The following is a 20,520-nucleotide window of genomic DNA, read 5'->3' on the forward strand; positions in this document are numbered from 1 at the left end:
GTGAACAGATATTGATCACTTGATATTGTCCTACTATTAAATTTTGAGTATTCATTATATATTCTGAATACAAGCACTCTCAGGTATGTGATTTACAGATTTTTTTCTTGGTTCTGAGGACAGGAATACAAAGAGACCCTGGGCTCAGCAAGTTGAGTAGGGTGGGAGAATGTATTGAACACCTGTGATGCGTTAGTTTTTTACACACAAACATCCTAGTCTTGTTTAATACTGACAAAAGCCCTGTAAAATGAACAGTATTACCCTTAATTTATAGTGAAGGTGGGGCTGAGAAGTAAAATAATCCATGCTAGGTCAGTAATTTCTTAGCTGGTTAGTAACAGCCAGGTTGGAACCACAGAGTGAGTGCATCATTCTAAAACCCACCTGTTTGCTGACATAATGTATTGTTTGGTTTAAAAAAAATCTAAAGGGCTACATGTAGGGAGTTGGGTAAGTATTTTATCCAAAAAGATTGTTTCTATGAACATAATCCTATATTTAAAGTTTTATCACTTCACTAAATTCACAAATAGAAAACAATGATGATATACTTTAAACTTAACTGTTGTTACAGTCTTTTTAAATGATATGAGATCTTATACTGTGACATATTTCAAATTGTATACAATAAATTTTGAGATACTAATAAATTCTGTCATCTACTTCCTTTTCAAGCTCCCTGAAAAATTGCTATTTTCACAAGGTTGTAATTGGATTCAGCAATACAGTTTTGGTCCTGAGAAGTATACAGGTTCAAATGTGTTTGGGAAATTACGCAAATGTGTGGAATTATTGAAAACTCAGGTGAGTATAAGAAAAAAAAGACTAGAAATAAAAATATTCATCCCAATTGTAGCCAGTTTTGTCTAATATCAGGCATATCACTGTGTGTTAGGGAGTAAGAAATGAAAACACAAATGCTGCTTCTGGTAATTGGTGGTTTCCTTGTCTTGTTCTTTCTCCTTGCAATAAGGAATGAGTGCGGTACTTTTACCATGATGACAAGGCCCTTTACAGGGTCAGGAGGCTTCCATGGGTGGCCAGGAAACTTTAGCAGTTTCCCCAGAAAAAATGTAGTACAAGTCCCAAACAAAGTGCCCAGAAATGCCCTTCTGGAATGCACACTATCAATTACTTGGGAGTGACATAGATTTAATAATTTAACTTAGAGCTCTTCTTGCCTGTGATTAGTGACACAGATTTGGTGATTGGAATGGGCCCTGAGCCCACACTTACTGGCTGGGTTACCTGGGCACTACCTTACCTTTGTTGGGCTGTAGATTTTTTTTACCTGTAAAAGAGAAGTATGACTAGTATATACTCTGCACAGTTCTTGTGAGGACTGTATGCATTAATATACATAGAGGGGCCTGGTGCACAGTGGATATTAAAGAATGTGAGCACTGTTCACTGGACTGGCCTTTGTAGAACCTGACTGTCCTAAGCCATTTTAGAAATCTGAATTGCTTAATGCTTTACCTAGTAGGGGGTGGGTTTTTTTTAAAGTATTTTATTTAAACTAGTTGTTACTAGGTAGTAAATATTCTTAGTAAGTAAATATTCTTAGGTAGCCCAGGCTACTGTAACAAAAGACTACAAACTGGATGACTTAAATAATGATTTATTTTTCATGTTGTGAAGGTCACAAGTCTGAGACCAGGGTGCCAGCCAAGTAGGGTTTTTGTGAGGGCTCTCTTCCTGGTTTACAGACAGCTGCCTTCTTGCTGTGTCTTCACATTGCAGAAAGAACTAGGTGCTTCTATGGCCTCTTCTCGCAAGGATACCAATGCTATTGATAAGGGCTCCACCCTCATGACCTCATCACTTCCCAAAGACCCCCTACCTCCTAATGCCATCACCTTGGGATTTAGGTTTCAAGTTATGAATTTTGGGGGACACAAACATTTGTTGCATTGCCATATACTTACAGTTATATATGTGCCAAGTGATATAAAATGAAAGGCTTCAGTTCCACTCTTCATTTATTAATCTCTGGCTTAATTCATGAACACTTTAAAAATTATGCTATAATGTATATATTCACCTTTATCCTTCTAAATTTCACTTCTACCTCTGTTTTCAGTGGACTGAATTTAGTGAAATTAAAGATTATCACAAGAGAGGAAGTATGTGCAATGTCCTTTTCTCTGATGCCATTCTGGAATATAAACTGTATGAAGCTTTGAAGTTCATCATGCTGTACCAAGTCACTGAGGTGTATGAACAAATGAAGACTAACAAGGTCATTCCCAGTCTTTTTAGACTGCTGTTTTCCAGGGAGACTTCATCTGACCCTTTGAGCTTCATGATGAATCATCTGAATTCTGTAGGTGACACGTGTGGCCTAGAGCAGGTAAGTGGGTCAGAAGAACCTGGTGGTTTTGACTAAGGGTGATACTGACAGTGTTTGAACACTCAGGGGTTTCCTTTTTAGTGGTGATAAAACCCATTGTGTTTGATGCACTGTATCTCATATAGATGTGCTTGGGTTCCAGTCCTGGCTCTGCTCCTGATTTCAGTTTCCTGCTAATACAGACCTTGGGAAGCAGCAGTGATGGCCCATGTAGTGGGGTCTGTGCAGGAGACCTGGGTTGAGTTCCCAGTTTCTGGGTTTGGTCCTCACCCTAGGACCATTGCAAGCATTTGAGGAGTGAACCAGTGAGGAGGAGCTGCCTCTCAAATAAATAAAATAATGATAACAATAGACCAGTTCTATTAAAAAAAATTTGAAAAACAAAACCAGCTGCACAGAGGTGGTTCTCATTTCAATTGCTCTGAAAGGCAGGAAAGAAGAGCGAGAAGACTCCCTGCTCTGAGCTGGTGGCCCTGTCTCTGCCCACCTGTGGCTGGAAGGCATGAGTCCTAGAGCCTCTGACCCATGGACTGCTTCGCAGAACGGAACAGGTTCTGGGAAGAGGTTAGCTGGGAAAAGTCCATTCAGAAAAGGAGAAAACTGTGGGAAAGCACTTGGTTACCTATTGCAAATAGAGATGAGGAAAAGGCACAGGTCTCAGAACCAGCCCCCTGGATAAGGGTTTCTGCTTTGTGTGGGTTTGCTTTTGCAGAAGGTGAACAAAATTATGTGACATTTTTACACAAAGTGATTTAAAATGATAGAAAACTGGTTGGAAAGCCGTGCAGCATTTAATTGTGAGCATTCCTTTCTCTGTCATCATTTGTATTTTTGTCAAATGGCTTTTTCCTGTGATTTCTTGGCGTTAGGCTAGGGAGATGTTCCTACGCTTCACCCTTCCTTGCACACAATGGACATTTTTTCCTGCCTCTGCCCACTTGGTTGTTTATGGGTGGGTCTGTGAACAAGTCGATTATTTCATGAGCTATAGAACAAGAGCCCCCCTGCGGTGGGAGGCAGGAATTTGAACTTCTATCAGTGACCTCCCTCTCCTCTTGTCCCCAGATTGACATGTTTGTACTTGGATACTCCCTCGAAGTCAAGATAAAAGTGTTCAGACTATTCAAGTTCAGCTCCAGAGACTTTGCAATCTACTACCCAGAGGAGCCTCTCAGGGAGTGGCCCGAGATCTCCCTGCTGACTGAGAACGACCGCCACTACCACATTCCTGTCTTTTAAGTCTGGCTCTCACTGGTGACAGTGGGCTCACTTGCAAGTGAAATATTCCTGAGAAACCAAAGCTTGAGTTGTAGCAGCAGCAGGAGTTGCATCCTTTTCTCTGGAATTGCAGGTATTCAGGAGGGAGCAAGGCACACGTTTTTTTTTTCTTTCTCTCTCGGTGATCTCCAAAGCAGCCTCACTGGGATATTTGGGGGTTTGTGGTTTGACCTTGGGGTCGGGTCTCTTCATCCAATGCCAGGCCTTTAAGAGCACACGAAAGTTTAATACGGACAAGAACAGAAAAAAGAAAGCAAGTAGGGAAAAACCACTCACCTGGAAAGAATGTCTTTATGTTTAACTTTTCCATCATTCTTTAAGAATTTCGTCTTGAACTGGTCTTGAATTGTCATAAACATGGCTTTATTTTATAAGCATTACTTTCCCAGGATCTTGTTTTATATTAATTTTCTAGAATCACCTGACTGACTTTAAAATTATGTATATATTTGTATGTGTATAAAAATATGGTTATGTAGGCAAACGTGTACATGCAGAGTTTTGTGTATATATATATATCTAGACACTCATAAATAATCACTACTTCCTGATATTATATAGTTTGATCTATATCTCTACATTTTTGTTACTGTTTATTGGATCAGCTTAATATGCTCTACTTTGATAAAAATGATAAATTCTATAGGTTGAGGCACGTGAATGACAATTATTAAACTATCACAAGATATTAAACTCTGATTTATTTAATGTATGATTACATGTGTATTTAATGTGTGAAATCTCATTGTAGTAGGCACGATAATATTCCCCCCAATATGTCTGCATTCCTAATCCCAGACACTGTGAATATGTCAGATTAAATGGCAAAGGAGAGTTAAGGTTGTGGGTAGAACTACAGTATTAATCTGCTTACCTTGGAAGAGGAAACTGCTTCTGGATTCTTCAGGTAGGCCCTGTGTCTTCAGAAATGTTCTTAAAAGTGGAAAAGAGAATCAGAAGAGTCAGAAGGAAGTGTGAAATACTGACGAACAGTCAGAGAGAAAGGCACCATTGCTGGCTTTCAAGACAGAAAAAGGGGCCAGAGATCAAGACAGAGAAACTGAATATCTGCTACTGTCTCCTGAGGGATTACAGCTGGGTCCACACACTGACTTCTGTGCAGTGAAATCCAGGTCAAACCTACAGAACGATGAGATAACAGGTTTGTGTTTAAGCTGCTGAGTTTGTGGTCATGTGTTACAGTAGCAACTGAAAACTTATTTTCTTGGGCTGATTAAGTTTTGGTCTCTTTATTTTAGAAACACTTTTCTAGTTTATATTAGTAATCTTTATTTTGGAGATTTGCTAGCATTTTGAGTTTCAATATGGCCGGCGCCGCGGCTCAATAGGCTAATCCTCTGCCTTGCGGCGCCGGCACACTGGGTTCTAGTCCCGGTTGGGGCGCCGGATTCTTTCCCGGTTGCCCCTCTTCCAGGCCAGCTCTCTGCTGTGGCCAGGGAAGGCAGTGGAGGATGGCCCAAGTGCTTGGGCCCTGCACCCCATGGGAGACCAGGAGAAGCACCTGACTCCTGCCTTCAGATCAGCGCGGTGCGTCAGCCGCAGCGGCCATTGGAGGTGAACCAACGGCAAAAGGAAGACCTTGCTCTCTGTCTCTCTCTCTCACTGTCCACTCTGCCTGTCAAAAAAAAAAAAAGTTTCAATAAATATAAAATAATTTTTTAAAATCTTGCTAATAGCCAGCGCCATGGCTTACTAGGCTAATCCTCCGCCTGCGGTGCTGGCACGCCGGGTTCTGGTCCTGGTCGGGGTGCCGGATTCTGTCCTGGTTCCTCCTCTTCCAGTCCAGCTCTCTGCTGTGGCCTGGGAGTGCAGTGGAGGATGGCCCAAGTGCTTGGGCCCTGCACCCGCATGGTAGACCAGGAGGAAGCACCTGGCTCCTGGCTCGGATTTGCACAGCACGCCAGCCTTAGCGGCCATTTGGGGGGTGAACCAACGGAAAAAGGAAGACCTTTCTCTTTCTCTCTCTCTCATTCTCTCTCTCTCTCTCTCTCTTACTGTCTAACTCTGCTTGTCCAAAAAAAAAAAAATCTTGCAAATAATGTGTCACTTTAGGGCCACAAATCTTTTTTATTTAGAAAAATATTTATTTGAAAGGTAGAATGACAGGGAGAGAAAGAGTGAGATCTTCCATCAACTGATTTATTCCCCAAATGGCTATAATAGCAGGTTTGGGCCAGGCTGAAGCCAGGAGCCAAGAACTGTATCCTGATCTTCCAAATGGTTGACAGGGCCACAAGTACTTTGGTGTCTTCTTCTGCCTTCCCAGGTACACTAGTAGGAAGCTGAAATGGAAGCAGAGGAGTTGGGACTTGAACAAGTGCTCCAACCTGCCATGCACCCCAATTCTTGGTCCAACCTGCTTCACCATGATTTGGGCCCTGCGAATTCTTTTGAAAGGGTGACTTATTTAATAATATGTTTGGTGCTAACATTTTCTCACAACAAATAAAAAAGGTGTGTTTTAAGGGCCCTGTTGTGGCGTAGCAAGTTAAGCCACTGCCTGGGATGCTGATGTCCCATATGGGTGCTGGTTCGTGTCCCGGCTACACTACTCCCAATCTAGTTCCCTTCTAATGTGCCTGGGAAAGCAGTGGAAGTACTTGTGCCCCTGTAGCCACATGGGAGACCTGGAAGAAGCTCCTGGCTTTTGCCTGGCCCAGCCGTGGGCTGCTGTGACCATTTGTGGAATAAACCAATGGATGGAAGATCTCATTGTCTGTCTTTCTGTCTCTCTTTCCGCCTTTCAAATACATAAATAAACCTTTAAGAAGAGAGGTGTTTCAAATGCTATGGTATATGCATTTAACACACAATTTTTTAAAGATTTTATTGGAAAGAAAGAGAGAGAGTGCACGCACACACAAGTTTTCATCTGCTGGTTCACTGGCCAAATGGCTTCGCCAGGGCTGTATCAGACTGAAGCCAGGAGCTTGGAGCTCCATTTTGCAATGGGGACAGTCAGTACTACCTAAGCCAGATGTCCACTGTCATTTTCTAGTTGAAGATTAATCAGCTCAAATCAAATGCATCACCTTGATAGCCACCCTCAACCAGAGTTCTAAATTGACCTCAGAAGCCCCTTGCTGCTTGAAATTTCTATGGTATTGCATAACCATTGGCACTTAGTTGAAATTGTTAGATGTTACCCTGTTGATATTTTACTGTGGCCAAAAAAGCATCAACTCTATCCTTTTTGTTCACTAGTAGACATGGTGACAACCGGCCCCAGGCTGCTGTGACTAATATTTAAAGACTTCTTCTCTAAACTTCTGGCTCCATTTGAGTTGTTCATGTACCTACCTGTCCACGTACCTACCATTTGCCTGGATCTCCTTACCCAATGTAATTATTTCCACATCAACTCAGGACTGAAAGGAAAACTTTCACAAGGCCTGGCAGCCCATAGCCCTGGGACGTCAGCATCCCAGGCAGTGGCTTAACTTGCTACGCCACAACAGGGCCCTTAAAACACACCTTTTTTATTTGTTGTGAGAAAATGTTAGCACCAAACATATTATTAACCTGTGTGTTGGAGGGCGGGGTGCGGTGGAGCAAGAATTCTTTTTTTTTTTTTTCTGACAGGCAGAGTGGACAGTGAGAGAGAGAGACAGAGAGAAAGGTCTTCCTTTTGCCGTTGGTTCACCCTCCAATGGCCGCCGCGGCCGGCACGCTGTGGCGAGGCACTGCGCTGATCTGAAGGCAGGAGCCAGGTGCTTCTCCTGGCCTCCAATGGGGTGCAGGGCCCAAGGACTTGGGCCATCCTCCACTGCCTTCCCTGGCCACAGCAGAGAGCTGGCCTGGAAGAGGGGCAACCGGGAAAGAATCCGGCGCCCCAACCGGGACTAGAACCCAGTGTGCCAGCGCCGCTAGGTGGAGGATTAGCCTATTGAGCCACGGTGCCGATCTGCAAGAATTCTTTAAATAGAATTTTGTCAAGACCAAATTCTGGAAAATATTTCAATATAGTGAAAGCAAAAAGAAGACATTTAAATAGTTGCTATATTTTGGGAAAACATCTAAACAAGAATTTTTAGGGTGAAGATATTGAGAAATTTTATTTTGTTTTTATATAGTTGTGTAATGAATATAAGTAGTCAAAAGGAGCTTAGATAAATTAACACATTTAAATGCCAATAATGATTTGAAGATACTGACATTTAAAAATATATATTTTTAAAAAGATTTATTTATTTGAAAGGCAGAGAGAGAGAGAGAGAGAATGAATCTGTCTTCTGGTTCACCCCCCAAATGGCTGCAACAGCCAGGGTTGGGCCAGGCCACAGCTGGGAGCCAGGAACTCCATCTTGGTCTCCCACATGGGTGGCAGGAACTCAGGCACTTGGGTCATCTTCTCCTGCCTTCCCAGGCACATTAGCCATAAACTGTGATACAAACTGGTACTCCAGTATGAGATGCTCACCATAATGCAGGCCCCAGTTTTTAAAACATATTTATTATTTAAAAGCTCTTTCTAACTTACAGGTTTTTAAAAAATATTTAGTTTTTGTTTATTTGCAAGGCAGAATTATAGAGAGAAAGTGAAAGAGAAATTTCTTCCATCCACTGGTTCACTCTCAAAATGGCTGGAAGCCAGAAGCCTCGAGGCTTTTCTGGGTCTACCACGTGGGTGCAGGGTCTCAAGCAGTGAGTCACCTTCTGCTGCTTGAGCTGCATTAGAAGTGGAGCCGCCAGTGCTCAAACCAGCACCCATATGGGATGCCTAACCCACAAAGCCACAGTGTTGACCCTTAACTTACAGGTTTTAAACAAGGGAGCTAGAGCAAAAAGGAAAACATAATGCCCTTTGTCCTTTTCTTATTTTACTCTAAAAAGTATCTCTCTCAAGTTTTGACCATATGTGTTCCTACTAGAGGTGTATGAGTATTAGTTAAAGACATGTTTTTATCATGGTGATACACGTACAATGTGGAGCTTATCATTTTAACCATTTGTAAGTGTACAGTGCAGTGGATCACTCACATTGTGCAGCCATAACTACCACCCATCCTCAGACCATTCTTCAAGACTGGCTTCACTGGAGCCAGCTCCCTTCCTGGTACTTCAATTTCTTTTATTTTCACACTGCCTTTCTTTTAAATCATACCCTTTGAATATGACTATTTCCTCTCTGCTTGAAAGAGAAGTCCAGTATGAAAGAGGTCTAGGTGATTAAATGAATCCAACAACTCATAGATTGCTTCATCTCCTGAAAAGAGCAATATTGTGAGTGGCTTGTGAGTTCTAATCATGAACACACATCTGAAAAGTTCCTAAGAAACTGTTAAGTCAGGGTCACTCTGGTGACTTAAATTTCTTGGATATGAGTCTTCATGGTCTTGAATCAAAGATGTTTCCACCCAAAGGGGAGTCAGGTGACAGTCCCAAGGTCTACTCTAGGGCATGACAGACTGCCTGGATGGGCTGTCTCTTTTTTTTTTTTTTTTTTTTTTTTTTTTTTTGACAGGCAGTTAGAGAGAGAGACAGAGAAAGGTCTTCCTTTTCCGTTGGTTCACCCCCCAATGGTGCTGCGCCGATCCGAAGCCAGAAGCCAGGTGCTTCCTCTTGGTCTCCCATGTGGGTGCAGGGCCCAAGCACTTGGGCCATCCTCCACTGCACTCCCTGGCCACAGCAGAGAGCTGGACTGGAAGAGGAGCAACTGGGACAGAATCCGGCGCCCCGACCGGGACTAGAACCCCAGGTGCCTGCGCCGCAGGTGGAGGATTAGCCTATTGAGCCGAGGCGCCGGGCTGGACGGGCTGTCTCTAAAAGAGAAAGGCAGCCCAGATCAAGAGGCGTTTATGTTCATTTTTCAGGACTTCTCCTGCAATGGATTTTGAATGGAAATGTTTGTTATTGTTCTCAGCCAGTTGATTTTCTCCTTAGTGAGATCCAAGAGATAATTTTAATTCCGTCTAAGATGGTGTTGGGGAGGAAAAAAAAATCTGACCTTTCAGAATATGCTAAATGTGGCAGGAAGTCCACATCAAAGAAGGTAAGTGTTTTTTTTTTTTTTTTGGACAGGCAGAGTGGACAGTGAGAGAGAGAGACAGAGAGAAAGGTCTTCCTTTGCCGTTGGTTCACCCTCCAATGGCCGCCGCAGCCAGCGCGCTGCGGCCGGTGCGGCCGGTGCACCGCGCTGATCCGATGGCAGGAGCCAGGTGCTTTTCCTGGTCTCCCATGGGGTGCAGGGCCCAAGCACCTGGGCCATCCTCCACTGCACTCCCTGGCCACAGCAGAGAGCTGGCCTGGAAGAGGGGCAACTGGGACAGAATCCGGCGCCCCGACCGGGACTAGAACCCGGTGTGCCGGCGCCGCTAGGCGGAGGATTAGCCTAGTGAGCCGCGGCGCCGGACGAAGGTAAGTGTTTTTAATTGATACACTAATCCAGTGGGTGGAAATCCATGGATATATGAATAAAGGGATGTCTGATTCAGAAAGCATCAGTTTTCTTTTAAGTAACAAGTTCTTAGAGCTGAATGATTCTCTTTACAAGAACATATTTCATGCTACTTAACAAGACTAATTACTGTGTAATCTTTAAATATATATATACATATAAAATACATGTTTTTCATGAATCTAAAATTTTAACCATTTATAAGGTTGTTTATGATAGTTGAATATTGTTTACCTTACAAATACTATTCATTGTATTTAGGTATACTTTATAGCTATTTATTTGGAGTTTTCATTCGTTTTAATTGACGAATAATAGAGCCACTCACGTCCTTCAGATCCCTTTTTTATCACAAATCCTGATTTTATCTAGACACAAAGTCAAGTGGGTCTGAATTGTGCAATCACTTTTATGTTATTTGTTCAAAATTGGATCTTCCTTTAATTTGTGTTTGTTTTAATTCTGTCATACTCCTTTAGGCCAAAAACACAGGCACTCATCTGGCTCGTCTTGATGCTCAGTGTCCACATGATTTATAAGTGACTGGAGAAAGCCCTCACTCCTACCCTCAGCCACATTGGCCACAAGCGTGCAGCGCACCCTCGGATGGGCCACACGGGACACTCTTGGGATGTGTGTGAGGAGGCCTGAGCTCTGTGGGAGCAGTGGCTCCAGAGCCAGTGAGAACAGGTCCTGGATGAGTGGCCTCCATGTGGAATGGAAAGGTGACCTTCCTAGCTAGCGTCCCTGGGAAAGTGCCCTCCCCTGTATAAAAATCACATTTCTGTGTAGAATTCTTCTGGTTCTGATAGTCACTATCCTCAGGTCTTAGATTGCTACTGAAATCATTTTGCTGCTGCCAGTGAGAGTCACTCACTTATTCATGATGGTTCTTGGCAAATTTAAGGCTAGAAGGTTTCTTTAAGTAAAAAAGAGCTTGCTCTGAGTACTTCATTTTAGTCTAGATGGGTTGTAAAACTCTTTTCAAGGGGCCTGCATTGTGATGTAGCAGGTTAAGCTGCCACGTGTGACACAGGCATTGCAGTGGGAGCTGAGGAGAAGCCCTTGGCTTCCAGCTTCAGCCTGGTCCATGCCTGGCTGTTGTGGCCATTTGGGGAATGAATCAGTGGATGAAAGATGAATCTCTTGCTCTCTGCCTGCCCTCCCCACCCCACATACCGACCCCCCCCCCCATAACTCTGGCTTTCAAATAAATAAAATGTTAGGAAAAAAAACTCTTATTTCTGCCCAAGTAGTTTATTTAAAACAGGAACCTCCTTCAATAAGCATTCCTGAAGTGTGGAAATCTTTTTCCCTATAGAAATAGCCTATTGGTATGCAAAGATCATCCTCTTGTTCCTAATTTATAAAGTCTCAGATGGAAGAGAGTGCTGAAGTTAAGTATCAGCATAGCATCTTATGATTTCGTTTCACTCACAAGTTTGAAAAGGTGGAATGAGGTACAACTCTGACACTGGAATGCTCTATGGGCAGTAGATGACTTTACTGCACTGGGCCTTACTGCACATCAACAAGTGAGTTAGATTAAACACAAAAATCTTGGACTCTGTCCCCATTTCTTGTCATTGCTGCCATCCCCAAAGATGAGATCTGTGCACAACTTGGGAACTAGTTCCAGTGTGTGTCAAGTCCAGGCTCTGTCCAGAGCTTCGCCTGCACAGGGACCTCCTCTGGGTACTGACTTTTCTATTCAACTGAGAGCTTGGTGGAAAGGCCCCAGGGGGAATGAGGAGAGGCATCTGCTGCAAACTGACTCCAGATATGGGTGCATAGGGAAAAGCTGCTTGAGTGTTCTGGAAGAGTCTGTATGATGTGATTATAACTCCTTCAGAATAAAAAAGGAACACAGATGATGGGATGGCCTGGTTTGTTGTTGATATTATATTATTGATATTATTGTGGGTAAATTATGAAGAGCCAATGCATCTCCCTCATTGGAAGCTGCCTTTAGCTTTAGTTAACACACTGTATTGCTGAGGAGAAAAACTCACTGCTGGTGTATATTTGATCCATGTGTCATGTGTCTGTCAGCAAATGGTAAATGAGCCAATTTTTTTTTGGTAATAATGAAATGCTTAAATCTGCTTGAGAGACAATTTATTTTAATAATTGCATTGTTGGCTGCCTCTTCTGTGTGTCTATAAGGGCAAGGAGTTGGAAAGATACTCTGTGTACAGGAAAAGGAAAAGCTACATGATTTTCTTTTTAAAGCAGGAAGTAAAATTTTTCCTCTTGAAAATTATAGTAAACCAGTAGTTTTATAACTACCCATTGGGAAGGATCAATTTTTAAAATTTGTAATCCTTTGCTGATTAGCACTTTGGTAAATATTAAAAAAAAAAAAGTGTTGTGCTGAGATCAGACTGCTAGGAATGTTTCCACACTCTCACACTTCTGTACTTCATCTTGCAGATGCATAGAAAAGATCTCAAAAGGTGACCTAAGTGTATCCACCATACTTTAGTAATACTGAAATATGAGTTTGGGGCAAAAATCAACAGGTTCTGATGTGGTTTATCTGGCTGATTAGGATTTGTCTGCAGTGGGAGATCAGGGGGTTAGGTTAGGTATTTGTGGCTTTTGTTATTGTTATTTGCTATTATTAGTCCAAGCAAAGTCACTATGTGGAGTGCTGCAGTGTGTACCTTGCTCAGAGACAGCTGACTAAAAAGGAGGCAAATGGGGTCTGAGATCTCCTCTCCAAGCCACAGACCCCTTGATGGAGGGAACAGCTGTCACCTGCCCAGAAGTGACTGAATCTGAGATTCAGTCTACTGACCAAGCCCTGTGCCAGTGGGGTCATCTTTTACTAATTTGCATAATTGCCTGTTCGGTAGGAACTCCCAGGATCTGCCTTCACATTGTTCCACTACCAGGGTGCAAATCTGCAGTAAGACTTTAGAAAAGACATTCATAGGTTTTTTTTTTTTTTTTTTCAAGATTTATTTATTTATTTGAAAGTCAGATTTACAGAGTGAGAGGGAAAGACAGAGATTTCTATCTGGAGCACTGGCCAGGGCTGGGCCAGACAGAAGCCAGCAGCTTCATTGAGGTCTCCCATGTAGGCGGTAAGGGCTCAAACACTGGAGCCATCTTCTACTGCTTTCCCAAGCACATTAGCAGTAAGCTGGATTGGAAGTAGAGCAGCCAAGACACTAACCGGCACCCATATGGGATGTCACTGTTGCAGGCAGAAGTTTTACCTGCTCTGCCACAATACCGGCCTGACATTTGTAGGTTTTTTACAGTCCCTCAGAAGTCGTCAGGAACCTCAATTGGATTTCATTAACTTTTTGCTTAAGAAAACACGTCATCACATTTTCTTTCTTTACTGAACTCGAAGAGATGTGGGTCTTCTATAACTGTGACTAGAACCGTTTACCTATAAATGGAAAAGACATTTCAAATTGCAAGTTGATGAGAGCCAAACTCAACTGTTTCCTTTTTTAAGATTTTATTTATTTATTTATTTATTTGAGAGAGAGAGAGAGAGAGAGAGAGAATCTTCCATCCACTGGTTCACTCTTCAAATGGCCACAATGGGCAGAGCTGAGCCGATCTGAAGCCAGGAGCCAGAAGCTTCTTCTGGGTCTCTCATATAGGCGCAGCATCCTAAGGACTTGGGCCATCTTCTACTGCTTTCCCAGGCACATTTTCAGGGAGCTGGATAGGAAGTGGAGCATCTGGGACATAAACCAGAGCACACATGGGATGATGGCACTGCAGGCTGATGGTTTAACCTGCTGTGCCACAGTGCTGGCCCCGCTCAGCTGCTTCTTAAAGAGGCAAAGAATCTAACAATGTGATTAATTCCCCCTGAAATTTATTTTTATATAATTTTTAAAATTTTATTTTTGTTTTCATTTGAAAGGCAGAGAGAGAAACAGACGGACAGGCAGATGTCCATCTTGCATCATTTGGTTCACTCTCGAGAAGCCCACAATAGCAGCAGCTGGGCTAAATTGAAGCCAGGAATCTAGAACTCACTTGGGGTCTCCCATGTGGGCACGCGGGCAGCAGGCACCCAATTACTTAGATCATCACCACTGCCTCTCACCATGTGCACTGGCTGGAATTGGAATCTGAGCAGAGACTTGAACCCAGGCACTCTGATATAGCATGGGGACATCTAAAGCGACATCTTAACCACTGTGCAAATGTCCACCCCTGGAGTTTCTTTCTACTGGTCCAGGACTTGAAGAGCAACTTTTTAGATGTACTCCTAGGGAAGAGGAGCTTCTGACATGTTCCCTTCTCTGGTGCGTATGGAAGGGCCTCAAGAAGTCAAACCAAATTTTGCTAACATTGAATGTCTAGTGAGGTTAAAATTAATCAGGGCCATTGAGTTTACTCATAAATAGGTTCTATGAATATGACTCAGAAGAGAATATTACTTAGTGGGGCACAGACTCTGAAAAACAGGCATAACCTTATGTCCTGAGAATACATGTGCCACGTTCCCTTGCCTATAGAGAAAGCCTAACTCGACCTGTCAGCTGCCCTGACCAAGCTCTGTGGCACCTCCACATAGGCTCCAGGTTGAAGATGCAATGACTGGTAAGGTTGGTGTGGCAGATAGAAAGCAGGAGGCCTGGACACAGCATCATCAGCAGGGCTATGGCAGGGCACTTTAGTGTATCCAGATAGCAATCAATTGGAAGCACAGTAGAACATGGCCAAGGTGTACAGCTAAAATGAGGGCCATAGGAGCTTATCACCAACACAGAGCAAAGCATCTTTCAGTGGCAAAGGAGATAAGAGGGAGTTTTGAACTACAGGTGACTTTGCCAGGTCTCTATCAACCCAGACCCATCCGTCATCTATTGGTTCTCCAACAGTCTCAATATTCAATGAAAGACAAACACTGCTGGCCTGGCCATTGCAGGCCTTGTAAATGCTGTGGCTGAAGAGGAGGCCCACATTAAATGCCTACACTAAGATCTTTGAGCAGATTCATGAATTCTAATTCTGTGCGTGTTTTTGTTGTGAATGACAAATGTTGATGAGCTTAAATTTTTTTTTGTGACTAGAAGGAAATATTGCCTGAGTCCTAGGTCAGTCTTGCTAAATACGCAAGAAATATGTGCTTCTAACATACTGTGTGGTCTGCTGAAGCACTTTTGATTGTCGAGTGGGAGGGAGAACCCTACTGACTGCCAGGGCAGGAAACAGCCAGTCTTCACTGGAAATTACCTGGGACTTAACAAAATCAAGAATTTAGGTTACAGGCCGGCGCCGCAGCTCACCAGGCTAATCCTCCGCCTTGCGGCGCCGGCACACCAGGTTCTAGTCCCGGTTGGGGCACCGGATTCTGTCCCGGTTGCCCCTCTTCCAGGCCAGCTCTCTGCTGTGGCCAGGGAGTGCAGTGGAGGATGGCCCAAGTCCTTGGGCCCTGCACCCCATGGGAGACCAGGAGAAGTACCTGGCTCCTGCCATCGGATCAGCGCGGTGCGCCGGCCGCAGCGCACCGGCCGCGGCGGCCATTGTTGGGTGAACCAACGGCAAAGGAAGACCTTTCTCTCTGTCTCTCTCTCTCTCTCACTGTCCACTCTGCCTGTCAAAAAATAAAAATAAATAAAAATAAAAGAATTTAGGTTACAGTCCACGAAGAGGCTGAGGACTACTCTGTCTCATGCCATACATGTCCTTCTTCTCTCATCCTTTCTCTGCCTCTGTTTTTCTCTACCCCTATCCACAACTTTCTTGCCTGGCAGGTAATGGTGCTGCTACTTCCTAGTGTAAAGAGTTGCATCTTACTTCTCTAGGTCAAAATCTTGAGCTGTAGAATCTGACCTTTGAACCGTATGCCCATCTCTGTACAAGTCGTCTGTAGCCAGGGTGTGGGATGGGAGGCAGACACAAGCAGGACCATGCCTCAAACCAAGTCTGATACACGTTGGGCTTTTCATAGCCCATGTACACTCAGAGTAACTTTTCATGATAGCACAAGAACTAGTCTAGATCCACACATAATTAAAGCCAATCATCATCCAGCATCTATACTGGTAGAAATGTTAATCAGTTCACTTGAGAAGAACAAAGACAAGTACCTTGTGACATGGAAGTCTTAGGGTAGCAGTCATAGAAGGTTGTCCTTATGAAGTAGTAGCCTCAATGGTTGCAGTAGAAGATGGAAAGAAAGGAAGTTACAGTTGCCCAGAATAATCCCCTTTGTGGCAGTTTTGTTGGTGGTGGTCTGCTTAAATAGCTGAAAAGATACTCATGTGCTATTTTTAAAATGCAGACAAGGGGCCAGCATTGTGGAATAGCAGGTTAAACCTCCACTTGCTACGTTGGCATCCTGTAAAGGTGCTGGTTCATGTCGTGGCTTCTCCACTTCCAGGCCAGCTCCCTGCTAATGTGCCCGGGAAAGCAATGGAGGATGACCCATGTGCTTGGGCCCCTGCATCCATGTTTGGGACTTGGAAGAAGCTCCTGGCACCTGCCTTCAGCCAGGCATTGCCCTGGCCATTGCAGCCATTTGGGGGAATAAACCAATAGATGTAAGATCTCTGTCTCAGTATCTCCCTCTCTCTCCCTCTCTCTGCTTTTCAAATAAATCTTTAAAAAAAATTTTAAAATGCAGACAAAAGCTCTAGAAGCTTTACTACAGTGTTTTGATGGAAAATGGATTACATGTCTCCTTTGTCCTTAAAACCTTATCTAAACACATTTTCAGCCACACTTTTAGCCTGCAGCTGGTTAACTCTGTTTGCAAGGCTTTCTGGCTCCAGTACTTGAACTTCATGTTGCAAACATCCGTCATTGTCAGCTTCCTCCAGGTTCCATGACGACTTCCTTAATTTGTTGTTCTCTTTGTGCCATAGCAGTGGGAAATTGGCTCTTCCACACTTGAACATGAACACGTAGGTCAAATCTGATGACTTGAAACTTCACACATGGAATTCCCAACAACGCTGCCATGGGCTAGTTTTATGTTTCCTGTAATGAGATTGTTTCGTCTTTGTCAATTATGGCTTCTACAGGATGTTATATTTGTTAAGGTACATGCTAGGGCCAAGAAACAAAGCAGAGTGCCCAGGCCCTCAGAAAGGTGAACATGATGGCTTTTCTAGTTGGCTAGAATTTATTTTGTGATTTTCTGGACATTGAAATAAATAACAGCAGAGGAAAATCGTTGAAGGACTGTATAGCAGATATCAGAAAAGATAGTTTTAGGGTGGATGTTTGGTGCAGCAGTTAAGCTTCTATTTGAGATACCCACATCTCTCACCAGAGAGTACCTGGGTTTATCTCTGTTTTCCATTCCGGTTTTCTGCTAATGTGCACTCTGAGAGTCAACAAGTGATATCTCAAGTACTTGGGTCCTTGCTACCCACATGGGATACTTGGATTGAGTTCTAGGCACCTGGCTTCAGCCTGTCTCAGGGCATATTCATTCATTCAGTCATTCATTCTCTCTCTGTCTTCCAAATAAATAAACAATAATTTTTTTGACAGGCAGAGTTAGACAGTGAGAGAGAGAGACAGAGGGACAGAGAGAAAGGTCTTCCTTCCATTGGTTCACCCTCCAAATGGCCGCTATGGCTGGTGCGCTGCGCCGATCTGAAGCCAGGAGCCAGGTGCTTCCTCCTGGTATCCCATTCGGGTGCAGGGCCCAAGCACTTGGGTCATCCTCCACTGCCTTCCTGGGCCACAGCAGAGAGCTGGACTGGAAGAGGAGCAACCAGGACAGAATCTGGCGCCACGACTGGGACTAGAACCCGGAATGCCGGCGCCGCAGGTAGAGGATTAGCCAAGTGAGCAGCAGCGCTGGCCAAAAAATAATTTTTAAAATATACATAAGAAAGATGGTGTATGATTTTAAAGGGATAATCCCAATAAATCTGTTTCTGAATCAGTCTGTGATAGAGACATTAAACTTACCTACATTTTAAAGCTTAACAGTGCAGTTAAGATAAGCCAAGTGCCTGGCAGAGATCTGCTTTTAGTTTGCTTTGTTTTCAAAATAAATGCAGAGAAAAGGAAATATTTCCTACAAGCAAGTGATGAGTAATATCTCATGCAGTGGGTAAATGTAACAAACTAACCTAGAGCTTCATTCTAATAGCCTCAGTTGCTAAGTTGAACATCTAAGTGGAAAGGTGAAAGGACATTCACAAACAGATACTGTTGATGTTGTGCCTAAGGTTATTCTAGCAAATACAGTGAAATAATTTGAAGTGGTTCCAAAGCCATTTTCTTTATTTTAAGTCTGTTATTATGTTAACGGGAGTTGGCGATAAGAACATTTTAACCAAATATAGTGTAAAATGGATGAAAAGAAAATATAAATTGGAAAGGAACCTTTCCATATAATGTTACTTAAAGAGGTTTTTAGATATAATTCAAGATGCATAATAATGAGGAAAAACCTCTTAAAAATTCCAACAATATAGGGCTAATGCTTAGTTCAGCAGTTAGGATCCTGGTGAAGAATCCCATGTCCTGCATTACAGTGTCTGGATTTGATGCCCAGCTTTGGCTCCTGACTCCTACTTCCTGCTGGTATACTGGGAGGTAGTGATGATAGCTCAAGTACTTGCCACCCAGATGGGATACCTGCATTGCATTCCTGGGTCTGGGCTTTGGTCCTAATCCAACCCTGGCTGCATTTGAGGAGTAAATCCGTGGATGGGAGACGTCTCTCTTTCTGTCTCTCATCTCTCTGTCTCCCCTGTTCCTCTCCCTTCCCCTCTCAGATAAAACTTAAAGGATTTTTTAAAAATTGTAAAAATGATTTAATGTTCCTCTGTATAGACCAAGGTCCTTATTGGATGTGTACTTAGATTATTGCAGTATTTATTACCCTTGTATCATGACAGGAACCAGGAAGTTCATTATCATCTATGTGGCAGGTTGGAAGACTGTCAAATCCCTGTATATAGAGAGAATCAAGTATCATATTGAATTATCATCTTTGTCATTAATGATTAACGCTATCTGATAACTACTTTTCTTTACAAGCACATTCTATGTCTAGGCATTTAACCATGGTTTTGGTTCTTCTTTGCAATGGCAGTCAACCTACCCTTGACTTACAGTAACTGGTCTGAAACTTTAGTGGAGAGAAGATTTGATGACTCTCTTGACAAAGTCAAGCCAGGGAACTTCCATATTTTTCTTTCAATAGGACAAACTTCTAAAGTGACTTTTCAAGAGACCCAGAAAGTTCCCACCTTAGAAGTAGTGACTAAAACTTGTGGCTACTTCCCACCTACCCTTAAAAAGTTTATAAAGTAGTTATGAAAGGATCAAACCAATTTGAGTTTTCAGTAACTTAACTGCATCCCAGAACAAGCCAGTCTCTAAAGGAAGATAGCAAAGGTCAGATGGCTGAAAGAAAAGGAAACTGAAATACTAAAGCTGCAATATTTGGCATCCCATAAAAATTTACTATGTAAGGCAAGAAGCAGGAAAATGTTTCCCATAACCGGGAGGGGAAAAAATATCAGGCAGAAGAAAAAGATCTACCAGTGGAATTAGTATACCAAGACTTTGAAATAACAGTTACAATGTGCTCAATATGTGTAAGGGTCTTCAAAATAATTTAAATTAATCAGGAGAGACATTGAATATAGGAACCAAATAGAACTAGAGAATGAAAAATATGATATATGAAATGAAAAGTACATGGAGTAAGATTAGTTGCATCATAGACATTGTAAAAGAAAAGAGTGAACTGGATATTGTAGCAATAGAAAATATTCAAACTGAAATAAAGAAAAAAAGGATGAAGAAAGCAAATGGGGCCTCAGTGACTAGGGGATGATATCATGTGGTTTATTGATGACCAAGAAAAATATACTTGGAGTAAGGGGTACAGGAGAAAGAAGAGAACATTCCAAGAAATAAAAACTGAAAAAAATCAAATTTGATTAAAAATTTTTGAACCCATAAGTCCAACAACCTTAGGGAACTCAAAGTGGAACACAGAAAAAGGCACATTGTAACCAAATTGAAAAACAATGACAAAGAGAAAATAGTATTTTTAAATTTTACTTGTTTTCATTTTATTTAAAAGACAGAAAAAAAAATTAGCATATTTCCACCTGCTGGTTCACTCTCCAAATACATGCAGCAGCTGGGGCTGAGCCAAGGCAAAGCCAAAAGACTGTAGCTCAATCCTAGCCTCCTAGGATTGCAGGGACCTAAGTTGAGCTGCCTTTCAGGGTTCACATTAGCAAAAAAAGTGGAATTAGAAGTGTATATGGGGGGCTGGCGCTGTGGCAAAGCCAGTAAAGCTGCCGCCTGCAGTGCTGGCATCCCATATGGGTGCCAGTTCGAGTCCCCACTGCTCCAATTCCAATCCAGCTCTCTGCTATGGCCTGGGAAAGCAGTAGAAGATGGTCCAAGTGCTTGGGCCCCTGCACCTGCATGGGAGACCCAGAAGAAGCTCCTGGCTCCTGGCTTTGGATTGGCACAGCTCTGACCGTTGCGGCCAGTT

The 20,520-nt window shown here is 42.9% G+C and overlaps 1 protein-coding gene and 1 long non-coding RNA gene across 5 annotated transcripts in view; both read left to right on the forward strand.

The window, feature by feature from the left end:
• The window catches only part of OTULINL (OTU deubiquitinase with linear linkage specificity like), a 29,681-nt gene extending 25,335 nt beyond the window's left edge, over positions 1-4,346 (forward strand). For 3 of the 4 annotated variants that reach the window (XM_008262075.4, XM_051853558.2, XM_051853559.2), the window contains 3 exons: positions 679-807; positions 2,087-2,356; positions 3,422-4,346. In XM_008262075.4, the coding sequence (XP_008260297.3) occupies positions 679-807; positions 2,087-2,356; positions 3,422-3,595 (573 nt within the window). In that variant the 3' untranslated portion in view covers positions 3,596-4,346. Of the gene's footprint in view, positions 1-678; positions 808-2,086; positions 2,357-2,784; positions 2,935-3,421 lie in introns of those variants that run through there. The other variant, XM_070056600.1, reaches the window with a different exon arrangement.
• Positions 4,347-9,468: 5,122 nt separating this feature from the next.
• On the forward strand, positions 9,469-11,926 carry LOC103349585 (uncharacterized). Its single transcript, XR_011381974.1, has 2 exons — positions 9,469-9,647; positions 10,532-11,926. It is a non-coding gene; the product is annotated as an uncharacterized lncRNA (long non-coding RNA).
• Positions 11,927-20,520: the final 8,594 nt, after the last annotated feature.

The sequence above is a fragment of the Oryctolagus cuniculus genome, chromosome 14 (assembly GCF_964237555.1).
Source record: "Oryctolagus cuniculus chromosome 14, mOryCun1.1, whole genome shotgun sequence".
Taxonomy (NCBI): domain Eukaryota; kingdom Metazoa; phylum Chordata; class Mammalia; order Lagomorpha; family Leporidae; genus Oryctolagus; species Oryctolagus cuniculus.